The sequence below is a fragment of the Orussus abietinus genome, unplaced genomic scaffold, assembly GCF_000612105.2.
Source record: "Orussus abietinus isolate OABI.00-Male unplaced genomic scaffold, Oabi_2.0 scaffold25, whole genome shotgun sequence".
In the NCBI taxonomy this organism is placed as follows: Eukaryota; Metazoa; Arthropoda; class Insecta; order Hymenoptera; family Orussidae; genus Orussus; species Orussus abietinus.
Genome location: NW_019394504.1, coordinates 162,281 through 186,608, shown reverse-complemented (window position 1 = coordinate 186,608; position 24,328 = coordinate 162,281). Strand labels below are relative to the sequence as shown.

At 40.6% G+C, this 24,328-nt stretch overlaps 5 protein-coding genes across 10 annotated transcripts; 2 read left to right on the top strand and 3 right to left on the bottom strand.

The window, feature by feature from the left end:
* Positions 1–153: 153 nt before the first annotated feature.
* LOC105697660 (importin subunit alpha) lies at positions 154–3,034 on the bottom strand. Its single transcript, XM_012421183.1, has 8 exons — positions 2,853–3,034; positions 2,482–2,552; positions 2,075–2,403; positions 1,731–1,986; positions 1,520–1,658; positions 1,065–1,423; positions 658–990; positions 154–546 (listed from the first exon to the last, which is right to left on the bottom strand). The coding sequence occupies exons 2-8, from the start codon at positions 2,545–2,547 to the stop codon at positions 451–453; spliced, it is 1,578 nt and encodes a 525-aa protein (XP_012276606.1). The 5' UTR covers positions 2,548–2,552; positions 2,853–3,034; the 3' UTR covers positions 154–450.
* Positions 3,035–3,570: 536 nt separating this feature from the next.
* On the top strand, positions 3,571–5,629 carry LOC105697661 (citramalyl-CoA lyase, mitochondrial). Of its 2 annotated transcripts, XM_012421184.2 has the most exons (8): positions 3,571–3,674; positions 3,768–3,960; positions 4,088–4,219; positions 4,294–4,488; positions 4,721–4,907; positions 4,991–5,104; positions 5,172–5,350; positions 5,442–5,629. In XM_012421184.2, exons 2-8 carry the CDS (start codon positions 3,892–3,894, stop codon positions 5,538–5,540), a joined length of 975 nt encoding a protein of 324 aa, XP_012276607.1. In that variant the 5' UTR covers positions 3,571–3,674; positions 3,768–3,891; the 3' UTR covers positions 5,541–5,629. The 2 variants fall into 2 exon arrangements, with proteins under 2 accessions (XP_012276607.1, XP_012276608.1); XM_012421185.2 differs by lacking the exon at positions 3,571–3,674 and having other exon boundaries at positions 3,708–3,960.
* On the bottom strand, positions 5,619–8,453 carry LOC105697662 (vesicle transport protein SFT2A). Of its 4 annotated transcripts, XM_012421190.2 has the most exons (7): positions 8,324–8,453; positions 8,131–8,214; positions 7,941–8,050; positions 7,747–7,857; positions 7,379–7,548; positions 7,154–7,271; positions 5,619–7,091 (listed from the first exon to the last, which is right to left on the bottom strand). In XM_012421190.2, the coding sequence occupies exons 4-7, from the start codon at positions 7,813–7,815 to the stop codon at positions 6,963–6,965; spliced, it is 486 nt and encodes a 161-aa protein (XP_012276613.1). In that variant the 5' UTR covers positions 7,816–7,857; positions 7,941–8,050; positions 8,131–8,214; positions 8,324–8,453; the 3' UTR covers positions 5,619–6,962. The 4 variants fall into 4 exon arrangements, with proteins under 4 accessions (XP_012276613.1, XP_012276609.1, XP_012276610.1 ...); XM_012421186.2 differs by having other exon boundaries at positions 7,941–8,214; XM_012421187.2 differs by having other exon boundaries at positions 7,941–8,214; positions 8,339–8,443.
* Positions 8,454–9,243: 790 nt separating this feature from the next.
* On the top strand, positions 9,244–19,053 carry LOC105697710. The gene is made up of 3 exons (XM_012421302.1): positions 9,244–9,499; positions 15,089–15,250; positions 16,495–19,053. The coding sequence occupies exons 1-3, from the start codon at positions 9,427–9,429 to the stop codon at positions 16,701–16,703; spliced, it is 444 nt and encodes a 147-aa protein (XP_012276725.1). The 5' UTR covers positions 9,244–9,426; the 3' UTR covers positions 16,704–19,053.
* A 64-nt stretch (positions 19,054–19,117) lies between these two features.
* LOC105697709 (protein germ cell-less) lies at positions 19,118–24,212 on the bottom strand. Of its 2 annotated transcripts, none has more exons than XM_012421299.1 (8): positions 23,901–24,212; positions 23,019–23,142; positions 22,863–22,959; positions 22,206–22,575; positions 21,821–22,093; positions 21,351–21,569; positions 21,174–21,264; positions 19,118–21,122 (listed from the first exon to the last, which is right to left on the bottom strand). In XM_012421299.1, exons 1-8 carry the CDS (start codon positions 24,044–24,046, stop codon positions 20,973–20,975), a joined length of 1,470 nt encoding a protein of 489 aa, XP_012276722.1. In that variant the 5' UTR covers positions 24,047–24,212; the 3' UTR covers positions 19,118–20,972. The 2 variants fall into 2 exon arrangements, with proteins under 2 accessions (XP_012276722.1, XP_012276724.1); XM_012421301.1 differs by having other exon boundaries at positions 19,118–21,104.
* Positions 24,213–24,328: the final 116 nt, after the last annotated feature.

The window sequence follows — 24,328 nt, the reverse complement described above, 5'->3', positions numbered from 1 at the left end:
TAGTCTTGTTCATATACACTGATATTTATTAAACACATAACCTAATTGAAACAACACTATGTATATTATTCTACAGTATCCAAACCAGTCCAGTCCAGTACAATATCTAGTTTTCACTGTGTCATGAAATTTTTTAAATAAATTGCAGCAACCTTTATTTCATATAAAAATTTATTGTCGTATTATTGAAAATCGTAAATATTCGAAAGTTTTTTTCCACCATCATATCACAAAGCAACAATACCTAACGGTCCTTTGGCAGATTAAATTAGAAAAATTAAATGTATATTCAGTTATGATTAAACGAGCGTAATTCCTATCAATTTTACTTATAATAAACATTTTACGAGCTACTGTATAATTGTTATACAGTCTGTTCCTTATATGTAAAAAATATTTACACGTAAGGAAAAGACCTTTGATCAATGGGTTTTCAAGGATTAAAGAAAGTTAAAACTGGAAGCCACCTTGTGGAGCTGCTTCAGTCGGTTGAAATTCTAATTGTTCCTCCTCTGTAGCTGGTGCAAGATTATTGTCCTCGGTATACTTAAAGAAAAAAAAAATTGTTTGAACTTCCTACTTTAAGTAAACGATGAAAAAAAAATGTACTTATGAAATATATAAATTACATGATTTAGTCTTTACTTTGCTACTTACCCCATCTGAGTAGAAAGTGTCAATCATTGCCATAACTTTTTGGTAAACTTCATCGTTATCATGCTGCTGCAGAGCCTCTAATTTATCAAGACCTCCAACTTCTTCAATCATCATAGCAACACGTTCCACTTCACCTATTTTATCAGCAGCATTCAAAATATTTGTTAATCCATCGAGTATAACCAAAATTATCTTCCAATCCTTAGCTTCCAGCATACTACAGAATGGCTCAAGAATACCAAGTTGAATCAATTGAGCAAGTTGTTGGACAGTACCACCTGATGTAAAATTAGTAATAGCCCAGGCAGCTTCTTTCTGCGATTTAAAATCTCCCTGCAACAGAAACGCCAAATTTGTTATTCTTTGTATTATATTAACATTTTTTTTCGTCAGACAATATCATTTACCTTTTGAAGAACATGGATAAGTGATGGAAGAAGTCCAGCATTTATAATATGTTGAATTTGATTATGATTTCCAGCTGCAATATTGCTTATTGCCCATGCTGCCTCCTTTATAATGTTCACTCGTTTATGATGTAACAATGCCCCAAGATGTTTAAGTCCTCCAGCAGTAATTACAGCATCAGTTTGGACATCATTTCCTGTTACTATATTTCCGACTGCTCGTAAAGCTGGTGTTAAAATAGTCACCTCTGCTGAGGCTAGAAGTTCAACCAATTTTGGAATCACCCCACTGTTAACCACAGCTTCAATTTTTTCATTTTCACCGTCACTGAGATATGACAATGCCCAGCATGCATCAGCTGAAATTAATATTTTACATTAATAAAGACTCATACCAAAAGTAGCTATAATAAAATAGTTAGTTTTAAATTTCCTATTTAAAGAAACATTCATACCGAGTACATCATTGTCTGCATAACTGAGCAGTCGATTCAAAACTGGAAGAGCAGCCTTAACAGTTTGGAATGGAGGTGGTGGATTTTTATTACGACACAGATTAGAAAGTGTCCAAACTAAATTGCGAGTGAAAGATACCTGTAATGAAAGATTTAAATAAATTAGAAATAAAATTAATTACATCATATTGTATTTGCAAAGAAATCGTACAGGAGTATCTGGTTTGATAAGCTCCAAAAGGAGTGGTAGAGCATCATGACCAAGAACAAGATCACGTGGAACAGGTCCATCTCCAGCAATATTTCCAAGAGCCCACACTGCTTGCTCGGCCACATTAAGAGATGGCGATTTTAGTAACTCTATCAGTTTTGGAATAGCTCCATGCTTTATCACAACTTTGGTTTGATCCGAAGTACCAGAAGCTACGTTAGTTAATGCCCATGCTGCCTCAAATTGAAGTGGTGGGCTGAAAGTAAAAAGAATAACTGATTCTATGCCAATTACTACACACATGTATATATCGATATAATAATAAATGCACAGGGTAGACATACTTATCATTGTAGCTCAAAAATTCAACGCAACGAGGAACGATGCCTTCTTGAATCATGTCATCGATGGGTGGATTCCTTTCTTTGCTTAACATCTTTCTGCATGCTTGAGTACCCTGTAACTGAAGAGCTGGAACCGAACTGTTCATATTACTGATAATTTGTGTCACATCCATCAGTCCTACAGATGACTTCATGTCTGGTGGGCTTAATGGATCCAAAGGACTCAATGGTTCCGTAACTACATTAATGTTACGACGTTTTAACATTTGCTCATCTTTCCGTGCTTTGCGCAACTCAACGGACGTCTCGTTTCTTCTTCTTCGAACTTCCTACACCGGAGAATTAAATGTTTTAGTTTAAAACTTAAACAACATTAACAATATTACATTATAATATAATGTACTAACATCGTGTTTGCTGTTGAACTTAAATTTAGCCAAGCGGCTGCTGTGCTCTCCTTCTACAACCGGCATCGTGTCTGTAACCAAAACAAAATACCCACCAGTAAATTCATTGATCTCATCTATCATGCTCCAATATAAAATAACGTTAACTCTTTTGACAACCGATCAAAAATAAAATTTTTTTGGAATTAAGTTTTATTCACGTTAAAAGTCGATGCAATAATGCTAATAGCTGTTTTAAAAAGAAATCAATTTGTAAATGAAAATTTCTTCGAATACAGTAACTGATAAACTGAATGCTTTGTATTTCAACTGGCCCTTTAACGGTCCTATGAAATCTGCGTACGTTGTCTTTCAATTTTTAGAGAACTTACCTGCGTTGCGGGAGGCTCGTTGTTGGATAAGGAATAATATTTCAAAACTCTCCTCACTCGATTCAATAAGTTGTGTGGAAAATATTTGAATTCCGTTTAATCGCGACCTGCGCGACACCGATTTACAAACGGCGTTGGCGAATGTCTGCGGTGGTCTGCGGCGTGCTCCCCTGACTGTTTCGTGACCTGTTGAGGGGAAAAAAAATTAAATTCCCTCTCGACCAATCAGGACTCTGAGACTGTTGCGAAGAGAAATCCCATCTTCGCTATGATTGGCTCGTGTTTCCTGAAGGTCACGCCATTGGATGGGACCGACTCAACGTACCGCCGTTTAAATTTCACACACACGTTCATCTAATCCCTCGAAGCCTCTTGTTGCCGAGGTCATTATGTCTCCCCAAAAACTAAAAAAGATGTTTATTCCCCTTTTTTCTGCATGAATTTCCTTATATTCTCTAGAAATTTATCGAATTCATGTTTATATTTAATACGTAATTATTAAAGATCTGTACAGGAGCACCATCACTCTAACCATTATTTCACATTGTCCCATAGAGTAACAATTAAATTTTACACACAGAATATGCGTCTTTGAGTAAAAATTTCAGGTTTTTTTCATCTTTGGAGAATTGGTACTTGTTTTAAGTACATGGTAAAAAAATACGTGTTGCTGTAATCAGTTTTAATAAATATTTTTCACAATGTCCCTTTGTTATTTTCTTTGACAAAGCAAATTTTCACATTGTGTTTAATGCAAATTATGAAACTATTTATGGACTACGAAAAAGCTTGGTCTAAATATACTTTTGAATATTTTTTAAGGTTATTAATTGTCTAGAATTTATCACTGGCTTGCTTAAGATATATCAGAATTAAAAGTGATATTAATATTGGTTCCATTTTTGGTTTAATTAGGGTTAAAAAGCCATTTAATCATAAAACATGTTTGGCTCGTACTCCTGGCAATACCAACAGTTTAGAAGATCCGAATGTTATTCAACAGTAGGACTGACATAATAAACGGTGAAAAGCATCAAAAATGTTTGTAATTTCATCTTCCAATTTGTTACGGGTCTACGGGAATGTGAAGCTATACCCTAGATATTTGGTACATACATTATTGTCATGTCAATGTGCTGTCAATGTTATGCTTTTAAGTATTTACACAATATAACCTAATCGCAGAATTCGTAGGGGTAACACAATCTGTAGATGTATATACTTATTACTTATAGTCTAAGTTTATTCCACGAAGGACGCTCTTATATGTTCCTGGGTGTGACGAAAGAAAATTAAGGAAGGCCCGCAAACTCAATGTCGATCTTGTTGCTTTTGACTGTGAGGATGGAGTTGCTCTTAATCAAAAGGCAAGTACTACTGCCCGTCATTGGTTTATAAGCTTATGATTATTTTTAACATGTATCATATTTTTTTATAAAAGGATACCGCCAGGCAAAGGATCCGAGAAATGTTGGATTGTAGATCGTGGCCCTGTAGTAGGCCAGAATGGGGAGTACGAGTGAATGCAGTGAGTTCTGAATTATGCTACATGGATTTAGAGGCTATATTAAGTGGAATTAACTGTCCTCCTTGCATACTGTTACCCAAAGTGAACACCATCAACGAAATGCACTGGGTAAAATTATTGTACTATTAAAACTAATATTAATTCAATATTTTTTTTGTTTGAATCAAATAAACTGTTTAAAAACTTTATCGGAAGGCAATGGATTGTAGCATTACAATTGTGGTAGTAAATAGTTGTCGATACATTTTCTGTTATATTTTTGCTATAATCTTTTTCTTTCTGTATTAGAGTTTGAAAGAAAGCCGATTCTTTTTCTTACTTTTATCCTTATATTTTTAAGTTTGCAGACACTGTGAGTAATTTATATTCACATACATCTCCAATTAACTTAATCGTGTATAGCGAAACTGCAGTCAGTATGATGAACTTACCTAAAATTGTAAATGCTGGAATTGAAATAGGGAAACATTCTCCACTGAATCTTGTAGCTCTTGTAATGGGTAGCGATGACTACGTTGCTGATATAGGTAACAGTATTATTTGATAAAGTATCTTAAGTTTTGAATAATGAATGCATATGTAGAAGCAAGTAATTATTATAATACCATAGGTGCAACGAGGACAAAAAGTTGTTCTGAAATAATATATGCAAGGCAGAGACTTGTAATGGTTGCAAAAGCTTTTGAGTTACAAGCCATTGATATGGTGCATATTGATATTCAAGGTGAATTACATTAATTAGACTGCAACTATATATGTCAATTATCACAGAATAACACATTTTTTTTCAGATTTAGATGGTTTGAAAAAGACCTCCGAAGAAGGTGCAGCCTGGGGATTCACAGGCCGGCAAATTATACATCCCTCCCAAGTTACTATTGTCCAAGCAGCTTATAGTCCTTCCGTAGATAAAATTAAATGGGCTACAGAACTTATAGATGCATTCAGAAGTCACCAGGAATTAGGAAAAGTTTGTATTTTGCAGTTTCTATTAAATGTACTCTTTTTCGCTATGTTTCTTTTATCGTATACTAGGAAATTAACATCTGTTTACATTTTAGGGATCATTTGTTTTCCAAAATCAAATGATTGATATGCCAACTCTAAAACAAGCAGAAAATATTATTACCTTAGCCGATGCAACTGTAAATCATAAATAACTTTTCTCTCCAGTTTCAAATTATCTCTTAGTCTGAAATATGTAAATACATGAAAAGATATAATAAAATAAGCAAGAATTGTATATAATTATTTTATTTATCGTTTATCGATAAATATAATGCATTAAATAATTGTTTGATATTCAGTGTCACAGATATTAGTTTTCCTGCAAAGGGTTACAAAGTGCCTTATGTATAAGTACTGTACAAAATATAAATTGTGGGCCATAATTCTATTAAAAACTATATAAAAAATGCACTTATCATTGTATATGTGTAAGTTTCGTAATTGTGTCCGTTGGTCGCATTCATTGTGAATACATTGTGTGTATACAATTTTAAGCCGGTACAAATAACTTCTAACACTTATTACTAATAATATCCACAATTGAGATTAAAAAATTCTAAGTACTCCAATGCGGCAGTTCTGCCAATAATACAAATGCGTAATGATACAGTTAAAATTTACATATCCCAACACAAGGAAGAAAAAGGTGTACTTTAATGCATTATGTGCAAAGCATTCTGAATTTTTTAATAATAAAATAAATAATTGTATACGTTAAACGCATAACTCTCCTGACAGGCATGGTGACGATGACTTAGAAAAATATTGACTTTTTATGCAGGTATCACATGGTTGTATTCAATTCAATTAAAGCTGATTATTTGAATATTATAAACAAATGGTTGAACACTAAAGTAGAACTAGTCACAATTTTGAGATTTTTTGAAGTCTTAAAGCCATCACCCCATAAGAATGGGTAAGTTTAATAAGCCTATAACCCCATCCAATATTGTCAATTATGTAATTACTTAATTACAGTAGATTTTAAGTTAGAAAAATAGACAATACAATGTACTCTTCTTTTTCTAATCCAAGGAAGTTCTGTCAGAATATTCACACAGGAGTTTGTTGTGAAATATGCTATAATTAGGCCTGATCTTAAATCTGATCAACACATCATTTGACACTAACTCATTCAAGAGTACAGAATGTGATTGGAGCATTTAGAACCATCATTTATACCTCTACCTTATGGTACAATCGAATTTATAAATACATTAAGCCAATTACAAGCATTGCATTAATGTAACTTATATGCATTTGGTGTATTCTTCTTTTACAGTATTTATAAATACAAAACAAGTAAGCGTTTGCCAAATATATGATTGTTATGTCAATATTAAGAACCGACATAGTTCTTGTATATCATATTTTATATCAGATATCAAATGTTTTATTACTGTAATATTTTTAAAAAATATGATGGTAAAAATTATTCAAGACTGTCAACATTTGATTTGAGCGACACTTTGCATAGACTTTTTGAGCATATAACTCAAATTATGCTTCACAACTTAGTATATTTTTTAAAAATATTTATATGATGTAGTAATTTCCTTTGCATATCTTGAAAATCACGTAATACATGATTCAACTGCTTTTTTGACCGTATCACGGGCATATGGTATATAAGACAATGAATACCATGTCATTGCCAAAGATTGAAGAATTATGAAGAAAAGGGCAAGTCCGGCTTTTTTTAGCTGTGGAAAAAAGCAATTATTACAATTTTTAAGTTACTTTTTAAAAATAGCAATAAACTTACATGAATAGCAGCAAAAAGGGTCATCACAATTGATACAAAGACTAAAACTGTTGCAATTACTCTCGTCGATGCAAACATTTTTTTAAGTTGCTTGACAGGCCCCATTAAAAAGCATGTGCTAGAAATTAAAAAATTAAATCAGATTAATTTTGGATTTTTTGTAATATAGAAACATATAATAATGTACATTTCTCATAAATAAATTGATCGTGTACGTCGTGCTACCTTAACAATGAAATGATATTGCCAAGAGTATAGAATACTGCAAATACTGTTAACCCTCTATTCAAAAAGAGAGCAAATGATCCAAGAAACGAACAGAGAATTCCAATGACAAAACATATGGCAAAACCCTTGATTCTCGTCGACCAGCTAAGCGTTGACGAATCCATCACCTGTAATACCACCAAAATATTTATTCTCTGGTTCAATTAACAAACTTTAAAATGCCATTTTATTTAAAAATGATCACGAACTCACAACTAGACACAAACTCACCATAAAATCTACATCAGCCTTGCAGCATTAAGCAAGAGATCACATCGTTAAATCTTTTGTGGATAAATCAGAGAAATTTAATGAAATCCGTTTACCTGAGTAATTATGCCGCTTTCCTCGTCGCATTGCTCGTTGCCACTCAACGCTCTCCTTAGCTTCTCCATACTTCACGATCAATGTTTCCTAAACTCTACACAATTTGTAACCTTGAACGGAAATATTTCTTTTTATATTTACACTAATGTAATTTACAATAAAGAACCAAATATATTTTGACAAAACATTCCACCTTCTTAATACGAGGATTACAAGACCATAGTTCTACTATTCCAAAGAAGTATCATATCCTTCGGCTGATGAGTCGTAAACGGTTATATCATCCATCAACTGATCGTAGTACTTTTTAAAGTGAGAATTCACGTATTCATCATCAACAAATCAAGCAATGAATACAAGATGAATATGTGACTATGTTATACTTATGAATAGGTTTCTTCAACTGTTTCGAGTCGTCGACCAACAAGTGGAAAATATTTATCAGCGAGCTCCCTTCATACCGCTGACTAGCAGATAAAAAGAAATATAAATTACGTGTAAAAGAAATTTATTAAACGATCTCCACGTCATACCATGTGACGGGAATACTCGCAAATGTCACCTAGAGATGATTACCGTAATTCAACCCACCCACGTTTTTATCGCTCGTTATCAATCTAAATCATTCCTCTGGTGATGTTTGGTAATGCCTCGGGTGAAGTGATAGCGTTGACGCTCTTAATTTCACATACCACATGCCACTCTCCCGACAGCTGCGAAAACGTAACGAATATAACGAAAATTCGAAGCCATCGGGGAGTATCAGGTGGGAAGTGTATTAGCTGTCCACATCGTCCACCGAGGGACAGCACAGACGCGCGCCCTGCCCTCATCTCTGGGGGTCTATTACGTAAAGCAAATTGAGCGAAAATGTGAAAAATGAGTAGCCCACAGTATTGCCAGTGATCTCGCTCTTTCATATAGCGAATACGTAATCCGGCGCATAAACCCACGTGAGATGAAAGTGGAAAAGTGAGCGCTCTCGTCAAAAATACGTAATAAATGCCCTGATGTCATTGGCGTTTCGGGAAACGTGGAAGTTCCCAGAATTCTAGGGAACTTTTTGCTGGAACATTCGTCGGAGGGAGTAAGCGCGAAAATTCGTATTTTCGAACGGATGAAGTTCAAGACACGAACATAACGCGGACGCGATGTTTCTCTTAATCGGAATCCGAGTGATCGTTAAAGAAAACAAATCGTTGAAAGAATAAAAACAACAGTACCTCGTTATTCATCCTCCGTGCACTTTATCGCAAGGAACGTCAGACTTTAAATGGTCTTGCTGGGTTTTTTTTCGCCGAAAGTGGGGACGATGATTTGCGAAGGCCTAGGTTGATCGATGGAGATTGGAAGGTTCGGCGCTCGTCGTTTGACTGGCGCGTCGGTGATCCACGGGGGGGCGACGTGATGCCATTGGCGCGTGGAAAAGCCAAAGGGCACCGCGCGGTCCCGCCGCAGAGCCGAGGGAAACTCGGAACCTCAGAAGTGGTCGCGATCTCGGACGGAGCGCCACGCGAGTCGATTCACGGGTGCCGGTCTTCCGATCGATTCGAACCCATCGATAGGGGAGTCCTCGGCGAGACTCGACCGAAGAGGGAACCCCATGAAGGTGAACTCCGAGTGACCGCTTACAGTCTCCACACCTCTGCGAGGAAACACATGGTCCGGTGATTCCGAAGATGACCATGACTGCGTTTCACCTTGGCTCCGTCCTTTCCTTCCTCCTGATATTTCTCGCCGCTTTTCACCGAGGTGAGTGACTTCTTTTTTTTTATTTCCTAAACCATTACGTTATAACTGACTACGAAGACGTGTGATAAGACATCGGGAGGAAAGAGCGACTCAATTTACTGAATACGGTCGGAGTGGAACGCTTCTTCTCTTTCTTCACAAACTTCCACCAAAGTTTTCAGGTTTAAGTTCTCGAACCTCCCTAACGGGAAAACTTTCGTTTTTGAATCGACCGGATTAAGAGGCATGGGAAAGTGTCCCAAGGAATCCATTTTTCATTCGGATTACCTGGGCACCTTGCCGAGGGTGCCAAAAAAGAGGCATTCTTTTGGGGTTACTCTCATTGTTGTACATTGAACGAGCGGCTTGCTGGGTTCGATCTAAAAAAGGTACGAGGTTCGCGTACGTATTTTTTTTTTTTTTATATTAATACACGTATTAATTACTCGTTCGTCTGATAGGGAAAACACTTTTCAAGGGACTTTCGCTAACGTGCAAATGGCAGCGAGTCGATGGAAAAAAATAAATTGGAAGCTCTGGAGTACCTTGAAATTTCCCTCGACAATGCACGCGTCGTTACCAGAAATCATTGAACGCGTGCAATCTGTTACGAGAATTCAATGAATGCGTGCACATTGCCACGAGAATTCATTGAATGTAAAATCCAATTAACTTGCGTGCAAGGCACGTAATCCCTTCCAATGATTGCATCATGGTTTTTAATGGGTAGCCAAGGACTCCTTGAACAAACGTTTCAATTTTTTTTTCTTCCATTCTCATCCAGATTTCAGGGTTTCCATCGGAGCGCTCTACCCGGGGCATCTCAATTTTTCCCAAATGTTTTATCGTACCGTTCACTAAAGTTAAAGAGTATTTTCCAAATATCTATCCCAGTATTGGTCACGGATAATTGTGCTCAATCCAGCAGACCGTTTAGGCTTAGAGTACCTGTAAGGTATCTCTAAACGAGTGCTTCATTAAGAAGAATAAAAGTTCATGTTTTACGCAGATCGGGAAAAAGAGGGCACCGAATGGATTATGGCATACCAGATCTTCCCCAGGGAAGTCGTAGAGTGCGCCGGCACTTGTAATACTTCTTGCGTCGAGACGCGTGCTCAATTTCCTAATTAAATACACGTTCCTGGGATATCCTGTCGAGACTTTTGAAGCGCACGACTTTCCAGTACACTTGGCTCAATCGACATTACGGAACGAATCATTTGCTCCAACTTTGCACGTACAAAAAAAATCAATAACATACGAGAACTTCCCAGGTACCAAGAAAATCAATGGAGTCATTTTTAGACAATCGGTCCAAGATCTCACATGGCGTGAAATTATCCGTCATCTCGTCTCGTTGTTTCAGTTTCTCTAAAATTCACTAGTCGCCAATTAACGGGGTAAAATAGCTTCGACCGTCCCCCAAAGTGTACGAGTCGTTAGGAAGGCCCGTGGAAGGAAGGTAGTCAAATTATTTCCCGGCGGTAAGATACAAATTATGGAAAAATAAATAAATAAAAAAAAAAAACTAGCAATGGGCCACATCGTAGTCGACCACCTAGACGAGGAAGCCTCGGACTCGTAGCTTATCGCTCTTCGCGGGGCTTCACTCGTTCTCGATAACGCGCATCCTGTACTTTTATCAATAGCGAACAAAAGTGGCGTTTCGCGTCGAAATCGCGTCTATCGCCAAAAAGTAGGGTCGTCGAGTTCGTCAGGTCCTAATCCCTATTAAGTTAACGTAGAGTCGGGCAATTACAAGGCGCCTCCTCCTTCGTGATTCGCGGTAGATTGATTTTTCTACATGGAGAGTCCCCGCCACCCGGGGGTGGGAGATCGATCAGCTGGTCGCAAAGCGCTTCCGCCCCCTTTTGCTTTCATTTTGCGCGGAAGGCTCAATTTGCGAAGCGGCTGTGGCCTTATAGTTTGCTGAAAATTCTGGGTTTGTTATAGTGGTGTGTGACCCCCGCAAAGGATATCGAGCGACCCACTTTCTCCGCCATCTCGCTCCGACACCTTCCGTTCCCATCTCCTTTTCTCTCCCTCGCACGATGCCACCCTGCCGTGCGAACACGTTGTGTCCCCCCAATATCTCGTCGAGTCCTTCCGATGTTCTGACAAATCAGCGGAAATTTTTCAAATTGTTACGCCGTCCCAACCGATCCCCGATTTCGGCTCGCGGATGTATGCCACGGGTGAAGGCTGTCGGCATTGACGTATCCTTCGAGGCCGTGAAATAGTCGGGGCTTCGAATTAATTAATTAAAATCATTCCGACCGTTTATAAATTGTCGAGTCTCGATGCGAACGTCTGCCTAGAATGTCTAAGCCCTAATTGGACGGCTTTCAGGACTTTCCCTCGTCCCCTGGTATTTCTTTCACGACGAGGGTTTCTCACTAGCGGGGGCCCTAAGACCTGGAATTAATGCCATCCTTGGGCTCGGTCGCGGATGGAGGGCACAAGGACTCATACGTATGACGACACGAGCTCGGCTACTTTATAAAGGTACCCGAGGAGGTGAGGTTCCAACTGGGGAAGCTCAAAAGCGAAACGCCCGAAGCGCTGACTCGGTCGTCGAGCTTCGTCCCAGGGAAGTGTTAAGTGCTGGATAAATTCCGTGTAATTGCTTGCCTGGGAGTTTTCCCCGATGTAGGAAAGGTATACGAGAGACGTAACGGCCTCGCGATGCTCTGGAATGCCCCCAACATATTTTTTCTTTTTTTTTTTTAAATTTATTCATAGGTCGAGGAAGTCGTTCGCCTCGTCGAGTCGACTAGGGGTGGACTCTATCGGGAGGTTCGCGGGTAATATATATATATTTTTTTCTCCCCGTCGATCCTTTAACGCTAAAAATAATATATTACTCGGGCATCTTTCCCAGCCGAGGATAAAAATGTCCTCGTTGCACTAGGCGCTCTCGGTGCACCTCGTCTGGAGGCTCGTCTAGACAAAGAATTCTTTGCCGCCTTGGGGAGCTTTGTTCCCCGAGAGCAGGAGGCAAGGAACGCGTCCCCGTACCCGAAGCGTTTACGGAATAGGCAAGGAATGGAAAACGGGGGAACTTTTTCCCCGGAACATTTGCGAGACGCGAAATAAATGGAAAAAGCTCAAGTGAACGTCACGTAGAAGGCATTTATGATCGACTTTCTCGGTGGGGCGGCTTTCCGAATTTTTTGGGATCGTCGTTCATTTTCTAAGCCGCCGGAGATAAAACGAAAAAGCGACTGGGAAACTCACGAGTCTCGATATCGAGAATTCCAGCCCGCGGGAGGGAACCCACCCCTTGGTCAAACTTTGTTTGAACGAGCTGAATTCTTTACGAGCCCTCTATCGATTGGGTCGGCTGTGCCTAACATTTTTAGTGCACACGCGTCGTATCGACCGGTCGTCGGTTGACATTTTAAGCAGTCTAATTTCAAGGCATTAGACGGTAGCGGGGTTTGCTCTTAAAACGGCGACCTACCGCCACCAGGCACTGATTTCACAGGAGAAATTGGCTTCCCTCGGAATCCTTTCCGAACGGAATCGAGTTCCACTTGGTACCGGATTCGAAGCCAATTGATCAACCCCTGGAACCCATTTACTATGCGAGAATAAGTTCGCGTTCTCCTTAGGACTTCCAATAAAGGGAATCGGGTTTGCCGGGTTGTCTTGCTCGCTTTGGGCGAGAAGAGTCGCAGTTGATTAAACGCGGTTTCGTCGGCGGAAATCGCCTTCCAGCGGACCTTTATTCCTATTTAACGACCGTCTGGGTCGCGTAATTATAAATAAATTCCTCCCAACCGCAGATTGAATATCTCAGACGCCAAGGAAACGCCGTCTAGGTACAATATTCATTTCGGTGCTCGGATATCGACCCGTAGGAACGAAAAGGGCATTTCGTGGCGGTTTTCAATGTCACGGGGGAGATCGATATTGCACTTTATCGCCCGGACGCGTCTTCGGCGTCTCTCGATGTTATCACAAATGTCCGTGTAACTGGAATCGCGCTTATGTCGCGAAATATCATTTGCAAAAGGTCCGGTCCCCCGTCGATTTTTCGGGGCTTTCAACGAGGACAAGTCCTGGGGGTGCCGAAGGTTGCGAGCATGTAGCATACCGCAGTACGTTATATATCGCGAGCAAGGTCAACCTCGGCCGCCATCTTGGTCCCCGAGGTCCCAGAATTCTCTGCGCGCGAGGGACGTTTTTCGTGACGTAAGCCGGGAGCGCTAATGTCGCGAAATATCATTTGCAAAAGGTCCGGTCCCATGACGATATCTCGGGGCTATCAACGAGGACAAGTCCTGGGGATGCCGAAGGTTGCGAGCATGTAGCATACCGCAGTACGTAATATATCGCGAGTAAGGTCAACTTCGGCCGCCATCTTGGTCCCCGTGGTCCCAGAATCCTCTGCGCGCGAGGGACGTTGGCCGTGACGTAAGCCGGGGGCGCTAATGTCGCAAAATATGATTTGCAAAAGGTCCGGTCCCATGACGATTTCTTGGGGCTATCAACGAGGACAAGTCCTGGAGATGCCGAAGGTTGCGAGCATGTAGCATACCGCAGTACGTAATATATCGCGAGCAAGGTCAACCTCGGCCGCCATCTTGGTCCCCGTGGTCCCAGAATCCTCTGCGCGCGAGGGACGTTGGCCGTGACGTAAGCCGGGAGCGCGGGCATAAATGGCCCATTGAGGGTTGGAAATAGCATTGGGATTCCGGCTCGGTCGATAAGGGGTCGCCCGTGACGTCACGTACCACTGCCCCAGTTTCGCGAGACGCTAGCGAGACTATCCGGCAGGGAAAGGAGGCCGATCATCGTCGATCAATCCTGGGGGTGGATGCTTGCATGTCGACGAGTTCCGCGAGAGACTTCCCCTCGGCCAATTTATTTGCCCTCCCTAACGAGTTATCATTTCTTTTGCCTCCCTTAACCGTCTCCATAAATCGGCGCCCTCGTAAGTCCGATCCACGTCGATCGATCCAGAGGACTTGCGGATGCTGCGACCTGCAAAATAAATTTTTTTTTCGTCTTTAAATCACGATTTTATTCTCGCCCCGGTATATACCGAAGCCCTAAGGATCGATTTCAATCGATGGATCCAAAATGGCGGCACCCATGTGTAAGGTATCCTAGGAAAAAATTGACATCTATGCGGAGCGAGAATAGGGCGCGTTAATTCGGCGATAACTGCCGATTCCCTTTATATTTCCCGGCTACCATGGGGACTATCTGGAAAAACTATCAAAAGGATGCGGACAATTGGGGGGAGCGACGTAGAATCGCGTAATCGATAGACCGCGAGAACGGGCCGAGGGGGTAATGAGGGTAATTCCCTGATTTCGATCGGAATAGAAGGGTGTTTGCCTCGATCATACGTACCGATCGCTATCTTCGTTATTACGGTAAAGCATGGTCGGTTTATTCGTCCAATCGTTATCGATCCATCCCGTAGATAGGTATCCGTGCGATCGAACCTTCCCACCTGGAACACCTTCCTGGAAGGCCTCGATCGATGGATCGCAGGAACGAAGCACCCCATTTTCCCCGGAAGAAATGTTTAGAAAAGGTGACCCGAAGAAAATGCAGCTTTGTGCGGATCGTTACCTCGACTTTCCATGATTTCAGGGGAAGCGATCATCTGTTATCAGTGCAACAGCGCGTACGACCCCAGGTGCGGCGACCCCTTCGACCCGTACAGTCTGGGGACCGTCAACTGCAGCATCCAGACCCGACCGGAGCACCTCAGCCACATGGAACCCGTCCTCTGTCGGAAGATGAGCCAAAAAGGTATCCCCGGGTCCATTGAAACTTCGAATTTCGACTCCGTAGATCGGTGGCGCGAGGGAAAGAAAAGGGGATCGAGGGAGTCTCTCCGTAAGCGAGGTCCGAGGAGATATTTGGCAAGTAGGAGAGAACCAGGACGGGACGGGGAGGTAGAAGGCACCCCTGCATTGCGGTCTTCTCTAACCATGCCACGGGTTACCCCTTCGAGGCCCGGTCCTTACGTAACGAGCAACCAGCCGACGTTCCTCCTGATGTATCGACGTTATCGATACCTAGGCGATATCGCGACGCAAAGCCACAGGTACACCCTTGTAAACGACGCCGTGAGGGTGCAGCCACTTCCACCGGCCTCGGTGGGATGGAGAAATCAAAGATTCGGGACGAACGGGGATGAAAATAATGCCGGGGTGCCTCACCTCATTTTGGCGACCTCTTGTTTTCTTTTTCTTTTTTTCGATACCTAGGCGATATCGCGACGCAAAGCCACAGGTACACCCTTGTAAACGACGCCATGGGGGTGCAGCCACTTCCGCCGGTCTCGGTGGGATGGAGGAATCAAAGATTCGGTACGAACGGGGATGAAAATAATTCCGGGGTACCTCACCTCATTTTGGCGACCTCTTGTTTTCTTTTTCTTTTTTTCGATGCCTAGGCGATATCGCGACGCAAAGCCACAGGTACACCCTTGTAAACGACGCCGTGGGGGTGCAGCCACTTCCGCCGGCCTCAGTGGGATGGAGAAATCCAAGATTCGGGACGAACGGGGATGAAAATAATTCCGGGGTGCCTCACCTCATTTTGGCGACCTCTTGTTATCCTTTTCTTTTTTTCTCATTTTGCGGATTTCTTTGACCGAGACGGAAATTATCCCTTTGAGACCCGGAAGACTCCCTGTGGAAAGAGTAACGAGGGCCGGGGTTCTCTTTGCCATCGATAACTCCTGTGATCCTGGGGGAGGTACGGGGTCGGATATAGAGATTCCACGGTAGGGTTCAACCCTTTCGATGGGATCGATCGCAGAGGCCCTTGGACCTTCCTGGAGTCCTGCAGGATTACGGCCGAGGTTGTTAAACGTTCGAGAGGACGTTATAAAAATAGGAAACGGGATGGGGATCCTCCGAGTCTTGGAGTAGGTCGGGGTTATTAAAAATTGAAAGAGTGATCTGTCGTGCGGTATGTCGATGCAAAGGTTTCTGGCGGTGGATTTTATTATGAAGAAATTTGGTCTAATCGCATTCTGTTTTCAGTGTACGGGAAGGTGAGAGTCGTCAGGGGATGCGGATTCATAACCGACGAGAGGGACAACGGGGAATGTCTGCTGAGGACCGGTACCCACGACGTGAAAGCTCGTTACTGCGCTTGCACGGGTGACCTTTGCAACGTCGGGAGCCACACGTCACCGATAATCGGTGCGATAGCAACATCGATCCTATTCCTGGCGTGGAACGCGATTTAGAGTGCCGAGGCCCGTCCAGATCTAGGAATTCACGGGATCCGGGAGACCCGTACCGAGTTCCTACGAGAAGAGCGCGATATCCTGTAGGAGAAGCTGCGACTCGTCGAGCCCAGGTCGCTCGCCTAGAATAGGGAGAACTAGAGATATCCGAAGTCGGCCTCGTTTTCGGAGGATCAGCGAGATCGTCCGCGACACCGAGGGATCCGGAATCCCGGGGGAAACGCTCGCGAGTACATCCGGAGATCCCGAAGAAGACTCGGTGTACGCTTCGCGAGCAGCCGGGCTATCGAGAAGGTCGAGATTAAAAAGCCGTCTTCGTCCTCGTGGGAAGTCGCCCGTCGTCGAGGAAGCACGATCCTCGGGGTAGATGGCACCCGGAAAGAGGAAGAAGTCTATGGAATTGATCCGGATCTCGAGTGCCCGAGATTAGGGTATACCGGTGAGGGGGGACACCATTCGAAGACGAAAGGGAGCGGGTCAAATCGCGGGGGGAATTATATCGAGTAGTCATACAAACTGCCAGACACTAGTACTTAGAACTTTTGCAATACCTAGGAAATATAGGGTAGATATAACAAGGTAGAGGAGGTGTCGAGCCCGATCTAACTAGCGAGTTACGTCCCTCGTCGATGCGATCGTCGCAGCAGGCGTAGATTTTTGCGCGGAGCGTAGGCGGCCGAGATTATTAAAAATTACGCGATGTCGCTTCAAATCGGTCTACTGCACGATGCTCTCTTACAGCGTACAATGATTAGCTGGCCGATGCTACGTAGATTCGTCTCCTCGAGCCTCGTGGCTCGTTCCAGGGTTTAGTCAGTTTTCGCGAACGCGGTCGATCGAATCTGCAATGAGCTGTCCTCCTCTCGGCACCTCCGGCAACTCGGAACTGCGGAACTGGGTTTATGGGTTTTTGGACCGACTAGGTTTCTACCATACGATGCAGTTCCTCCAACGAATCGTAGGGCATTTTCCGAAAACGGTTACGGTAGCTGGACTTTACGGAAGAAATGGAAATCATTTGAGAAGTCGTTTCCCTCGTAACCGTGGGGTAACTGGGAAGGAACGGATCTATCGGTCGACCGGTTCGAGAGCTGGTTGGTCGAAAAATTTGCCTTGGATTCTGCTAGGAGAAATAATCGCATTAGGTAGAGTAACGATCAAGGAGGTACGGAGTATTGAATTTAAACGCGAACGGTAGATCGCTTACCGGAAGTCATCTCAGGGTCGATAGGAGCTATGACGTGCATAATGACATTTTTCCTTAACGAACGTGTGATATTCGCCTATCGTTGAAGCAAGGGTGTCTCTCGATTCTCTAGGGAAGGAGTCCTTCGCATGCGGAACACTCCGGAGCACATTTGCAATTAGTGATGCAGCTACTCGACAGAAAGTTGTCTATGGAACTTGGTGGAAAATAAGCAAATCCCTTAAAAAAAAAAAATAGAAATGAAAATGCTCCGAATCGTGCTTGCTCTTTGCCTTGCTTGTTTTTAACTGTGTTTTATAGACTGCTTTCGACGAGATCCGTGTATCGCTACTTGCGACGGTAGCCGAGAAATTTCTCTGAGATTATCGCGAATCGTGGATGAGACCGTCTTCGTCCACTTTAGCTTCAGATATGCCGCTCCGATCAGAGATTCGACGCACGGAGCTTAAAGTTTATTGTTAACCGTTGGCTCGCATTCTTTTGATACATATTTAGTTGATACGCTGGGTACAGCACTTGCACTCGAGGTCGGTAAAATTCATAGTTTCGATTCAAATGCATTTGCCATCGAGATCAATCGCAGTTTACTATCATCGGAAAACGAAGTCGTAGGTGGATCAGAAATCCTCAAGAGAAATACATATCAGAATTTCTATACAAATCTACCGATGTTTGTATTTACACGTGCATATCATACCCCTCCCCGATCGTAATTAATTTATATGAAATTATGCAAACGGATCTACATTATAAACTCTATCAGAACGTTATTTCATTCTACGTTAACAAATTGTTTCGTTGGGACGAGTTTTATTTACTTCGATCGTAACAACCGTTCAAATGGAAAATCAACTTTCCGAAGAGATTTATTAAACGGCTCCTGACGATATAAAAAAATTTCTTAAGTCATCAATGTAAGGGTAACTATCATTGAAAGTCATACCCGACCGGCCAAAGTGTTAACAATAAGATCGTACTTTCTGTTGTATCAAGAGAATGTTCAAGTCAAGATTTATGAATTTATTTATAATACTTATTGTCAAGCGATATATATATATATATATATTATACACACAGATACACCTTGTATAGAGACTATTGTATCAATAAAGTGTTAAGTGGTTACCAAAAACGCAATCGAAAGCAAAGATTCGGACTTTATTATCTCACCCAGCGCTACCGGAAAAATATGTAAATATTCAAGGTGTCGTGTAAACATTTTATTACAAATTATCTAGTCACATACATTTCGGTACAGGTACGCAGTACTAGTTCACAGCCTAGAGAAAGTTTAGATAGTGCTTGAGAATATAGTTTGCACCACCTTGCACCAGTAACGAGTCACCAGGTTAAATTTTAAATTTATCTCAACTTCGCACTGTCTATACTTTCTCTATTCTCGCAATATATCGACAGCTCAATTTTAGCCGGTTTCTTTGTTGTTGTTGTTTTGTTTTTTCCTGAAGATTTCAAACTACACGCTTATTAGTAGGTCATCCGCGAAGTACGTGGCGGTGTAATAATTCTACGTAAGAAATTTAAAAGCTCGTAAAAAATTATGAATCACCCTAGTTGAAATTTCGTTATCAAAAAGGCACCGGAGTTTTCTTTCCCAAGTGTTAGTATTTCTTCTTTTTTGTATCATTAATCCAGTGACACACACAGTACATTCGCCATCGTAAATGCCTTTTACAATTAAATATACTTTTAAAGATTTTGTGCGATGTTCAATCAATGACGTTTAATAGGATGATATGATTAATCGTTCGTAAGAATTAAGTTGCGAGGTTTCTTGTGATGAAGAATTATGCATTGCAGGTGTTTAAGTGATTTCAGGAACCTTACAAAATATAATTTAAATCAACGTAATGGTTCATGTTCGTCACTCTATAAATTAAAAAAAAGAAAAAAAAGAAAAAACAAATTTCAAAATAAAGTCAGGTTGAATTTGAATGGCGATATCAAAAATAAGTTGAACTATTTGTATAAGCGTATATTAATGGTTTCCTTGCTTAAGAAATGGAATATATTGCAAAATGTAGGACAACAATCATATTAGCAAGGTGCTGTTGCGTAAATCTCCATACAGGAAATATAATTTCCGTAATTTCATTGAAATTCATAACATTTCTAGTCTGGAGATGTGAGCTACATTATGCACGCGGTAATAAATATTTGATTATTTTAACGAATTAACTTTATGTAATGTGATTCGATGCATTGATCATGTAACAGGAACGTATGAAAAGTATGGAATGGAACAATTATTCTTACTGTTCAATGTTAATCGGAGTTGTATCGTAGGAGCTACACGATAAACGAAATATACATCATTTCTAATCCGGGAAAGTAAAGAAAAAAAAAAAAATATGCCGCAAACGAATGTGGCTTCTCTTTTATGAGCAATTGTCTGAATATTTGCCGAATCAATACTTTAATCTAATTTCCACAAAGTACCGATATTGGCAGTACTCGATATCAACGAAATATTTTCCCTCCACCTTCGCAGTGTATTTTCCGGATTAAAAACACGGATATTTTCGATACGGCGAGAAACGTTCACAATTCGTTGATTGACGATGCACTTTTAAAAGTTCCCTCTCAAAGTGGCAGTGCGATGCAAACAAAAACATAACCTTTGTATTTCCAAATTAAGAAGCCTTTCATTAATAAGCCACTTACATGGTCTGCGATTTTCTGTAAGATGATTTGCAATTACGTATTAATTTATACATAAGTATGCATTTGAAATTAAATCCGGGTACAATCAAAGAGTCTCTCCAGTAAGAGCAATATACGACTGACAACTGTCAGTGATCCACCTGCCAAGTCATTGCAGCCTTGTATATTTGTTGAGTCCATAAAGTCATAAGATTCTTTTTTCCCCGATTGCTATTATTAAAGCAATCAATACCTTCGAACGATTATGCTTGTGGCATAAGGCTGGTTGGAATTTTAAGACTAGCATGATTGACGAATTGTACGATCTGTACGTACAAATTCATGCACCAACCTTGTTGATTTGCGTTGTGTGAAAGCTGGGACATAAACAGTTTAATAGACTACGTATCCAAGAGGATGGTAGTCTCCGTCGATTTTTCCCCTTCATTCGTGGAAAAGGGAGTTACCACTTGCAAGTTCACCGAAATATATAATGGGTAAGTCAATTGCTTATCCAATGACATTATTTGTTTCTGAAAATACAGAGAGAACTGCTTTGAGATTTATCGATACTTTATGATAAATAAGTAAATAGATCATACCTCTTCATTTTTATGGAGAGATAATTTAAGTAAGCCAGAGTTCTGTAGATGCTTAACTTGTCGTTGCTCGTCTAGAGAAATTAAGCAAACTCTGAAATTAAATTTAATACGTTAATTTAACTATTTTCTGATAAAGAGTAAGAAATTATTTAATTATGACGTTCTCAAGGGACTTACTTTAAAATAATATTATAATTGCTATGGTTAGTTTTTATGTGATCCGATCCCATTTTATGATTTCGTTTGATCCTAAGTGATGTCGTATCGAGGGAAATGACCAGGTCAAGACCAAAAAGAAAAGCTGTCCATCTCCATGTATGTTCACCTGCTTTCTCCACACACCTTCCGCAGCGAAAACATTCTTGGTTGAATTCTTCCTCGCTCATCTGCTTAGGTCTACGATTTAAAAAAGGATTAATATATTACGATAATTTAATTATTTAATTAGAACTTGAGTACTATGCCAGAACGAATAAAGGTTGAGATTGAAATATCTACCTAGTTGCACTGGGTTGACACGAAAACAGGGATGCAACAGTAATAATGTTTTCCAGGAATCTGGGATAGGAGGGGACACTTTTAGCTTGAATGCTTGGGTAAAAAGCACAAGCAAGGCTTTTGTAATAAGCCCGAATAATAAGACTTACCCGTTGTCTTTGCTTGCCTCAATTTGTAATAAATGTAACCACTGTTCTTTGTATGCGTTATGCAACCATTCCGGTGGAATCAAATTGTCACTGTACAGAATTTTCACATCCTGATCATGAAGCAACAAATATTTCATTCTTAGTGCTTTAAACGGAGTAGCAAATTCTTTTCCTTCTGGTGTTACGAGGAATGGTTCCTTCCAACTATGATATTTGAAGTACTCCTCCATTTGCACAGTCTCTTCTGTATTATCATGTACGTGTACAAACAGCCTGTAAACAACGATAATTTCTTAATAGCACAAGTTTGACTCTAATCATTGAAAAAATGAAGAAAAATTCAAATCACATTCGAAATTCACAATGAGGTATTTTCTCAACTTACCAGACCCGCAGCATCATATATATGCAAAATTCTGTCTGCATTGCAACTAAATCGGAGCTAGAAATAAGTTCTGCCATTAAATCAGACGTGATTTCTTTTAGAAAAGATGGGTGCAACCATCCGTGACCTAAAAGGTTCACTTCTAGCCATCTTTTAGCTGCAGATTTAACGACTGGCACTCCATAGGACATGGCAGCATTGTAATAGGGCACCACTGTTTTGATGTTGGTAGTCTCTATCATAATGTCTGTGCATTGATCAATTAAGCCCTGTAATTGGAATAGCGTTGCCGTTGCCAAAATTGATATAACGTCTTTTGGCTCCAAACTAACTTCATCTTGGTAAAATGATCCCAGTACGGTTAATAAAGCTGAAAAAAAAAGTATGTCATTTTTAGAAATCAAGACCAGTATAGGTACGATAGAATATTTTTTGAAACTGTTCTTTAAACTATTCAATAAACTGGAATCATTCGAGTAAGAGAAGTTCAGTAAATCCAGATATAGGTATTGAGGTCAGTCCCATCTGACTGCATCTTACACAATAGTGAATCTCGGAGGAACTTTCACTTGGACTCTTTCCTTCACGATTCTCCAGAATTACATAATGAAACTATTTAACACGAAAAGTATAAATTATATAAAATAATGGACTTACAATCTGACGTGATATTAGGATCAGCAATTTCAACATTAATAATTTTCTCATTAGTCTCTCTCCAAGAACCCGAAAACATACTTGCAAAATAGGGACTCTAGAAAAAGAGATGGGCATTAATATTTAATATTATATCCTTTTCTACCAGTATATTACCTGGCTTATGTATACTTTGTGCAGTCTCCATGCTTTCCCGAGCATGAGAACAGTAACGTCGCTACCTTTCTCCTCTTGAAACAAAGTCTTGTATATATATTGTGCCGTGGTCAATAATTTCCTTCTGAAAAATGTAATTTATTTCATAAATTCTCACCTATACATAAAATAGATGGATACAAAAAATTAAGACACCCTATATATCTAGACGCCAGAGGTACTATGATGTCATCTCCAAAGAAAAGGCAAGCTTCCTACATTTGTTGCAGCTGCAGCTACAATAAACTGTAACTGTAACTATAGCAAACCTGCTTAGAACCAACCTTGAGTAATTGTCAGGTTCTCAAAGAAGTTATAAAAAATACATTTAGGTTAACGATCGTACCATGTCTACCGATTTGTTACCTCCAGTGAACTAAATTAAAACTGAGTGTAACTATTTTTGTAACGATATAATTAATTACAGTTAAAAATAGATCTCTCATAAAACTGTCCCAAAAAAATACTATAACCAAATTGAATCTACAATCATTATTTTTCTGCTCAGCACTTTTACAACAGGTATCTCTCAGTGTACGATTACGCATATCTTATAAAAAAAACTATTTAATTATAGAAACAGGAAGGAGTGCTTCAAAGGTATACAAAATCCTGAAGAACAGGTTAGGATTCCTTCGACCTATTGCTGATATTTTAAAACATCTTCTGACTGATACAGTCAGGTATATTTTGTAAATAAAGGGTAAAAATATACATCAATATCTTTTGCTAGTTTACAAAAATTGTGGGAAGTAAAAGGTAATGGAAAGCACGTGGCTTATCAGCGACGAATAATGGCTACATCGCAAAAGGTCGACTGAGAGAGGTACCAAGGATCCTTACTTTTTTGGCGTTTGCAGAGTCTTGTCGATAAAATCCGATTCCAAATCGAAGCCATCCTCCTCGATGCATTTTCTCTTGCGCCCGCGATATGCCGAGTTAACGGCGATGTTCGACATCGATGCAATTCTACTCACGTAACCACCCATCGCGGAGATTTAGCAGAATTTGAGATCACTGTATACTTATGTCAAGATCTCATGGAATTTTGTCAATTTTCTGCATTATTACGGGTCCGGAAGTACTGTGAAGAACCGCAGAAGGCTGCCCGCAACAAAATGTAAACATTTTGTCCAAAAACTGCGCATAGCGCAACTCGGCTGAACTCGGCCAAACTCGGCTGTACTCGACTCTGCTCGAACACTTTGACTATACTCGACACGCACACGAGCTCCGTCGACTTTCAGCCAAATTCGCGGGTGTGCGTACGT

Excerpts from the sequence above, each read along its gene's own strand:
- LOC105697710 (XM_012421302.1), top strand. The coding sequence starts at position 9,427 with ATGACCATGACTGCGTTTCACCTTGGCTCCGTCCTTTCCTTCCTCCTG. Across the intron at positions 9,500-15,088 it reads TCTCGCCGCTTTTCACCGAG|GGGAAGCGATCATCTGTTAT; the intron begins GTGAGTGACTTC and ends CCATGATTTCAG. Across the intron at positions 15,251-16,494 it reads TCGGAAGATGAGCCAAAAAG|TGTACGGGAAGGTGAGAGTC; the intron begins GTATCCCCGGGT and ends TTCTGTTTTCAG.
- LOC105697662 (XM_012421186.2), bottom strand. The coding sequence starts at position 7,815 with ATGGAGAAGCTAAGGAGAGCGTTGAGTGGCAACGAGCAATGCGACGAG. Across the intron at positions 7,549-7,746 it reads AAAGCGGCATAATTACTCAG|GTGATGGATTCGTCAACGCT; the intron begins GTAAACGGATTT and ends GTGGTATTACAG. Across the intron at positions 7,272-7,378 it reads AATATCATTTCATTGTTAAG|CACATGCTTTTTAATGGGGC; the intron begins GTAGCACGACGT and ends TTTAATTTCTAG.
- LOC105697661 (XM_012421184.2), top strand. The coding sequence starts at position 3,892 with ATGTTTGTAATTTCATCTTCCAATTTGTTACGGGTCTACGGGAATGTG. Across the intron at positions 4,220-4,293 it reads GAGTTGCTCTTAATCAAAAG|GATACCGCCAGGCAAAGGAT; the intron begins GCAAGTACTACT and ends TTTTTATAAAAG. Across the intron at positions 4,489-4,720 it reads CCATCAACGAAATGCACTGG|TTTGCAGACACTGTGAGTAA; the intron begins GTAAAATTATTG and ends TATATTTTTAAG.
- LOC105697660 (XM_012421183.1), bottom strand. The coding sequence starts at position 2,547 with ATGCCGGTTGTAGAAGGAGAGCACAGCAGCCGCTTGGCTAAATTTAAG. Across the intron at positions 2,404-2,481 it reads AGTTCAACAGCAAACACGAT|GAAGTTCGAAGAAGAAGAAA; the intron begins GTTAGTACATTA and ends TCTCCGGTGTAG. Across the intron at positions 1,987-2,074 it reads TTTTTGAGCTACAATGATAA|CCCACCACTTCAATTTGAGG; the intron begins GTATGTCTACCC and ends TTTTACTTTCAG.
- LOC105697709 (XM_012421299.1), bottom strand. The coding sequence starts at position 24,046 with ATGGGTGGTTACGTGAGTAGAATTGCATCGATGTCGAACATCGCCGTT. Across the intron at positions 22,094-22,205 it reads TATATGATGCTGCGGGTCTG|GCTGTTTGTACACGTACATG; the intron begins GTAAGTTGAGAA and ends CGTTGTTTACAG. Across the intron at positions 21,265-21,350 it reads AATTATAATATTATTTTAAA|AGTTTGCTTAATTTCTCTAG; the intron begins GTAAGTCCCTTG and ends ATTTAATTTCAG.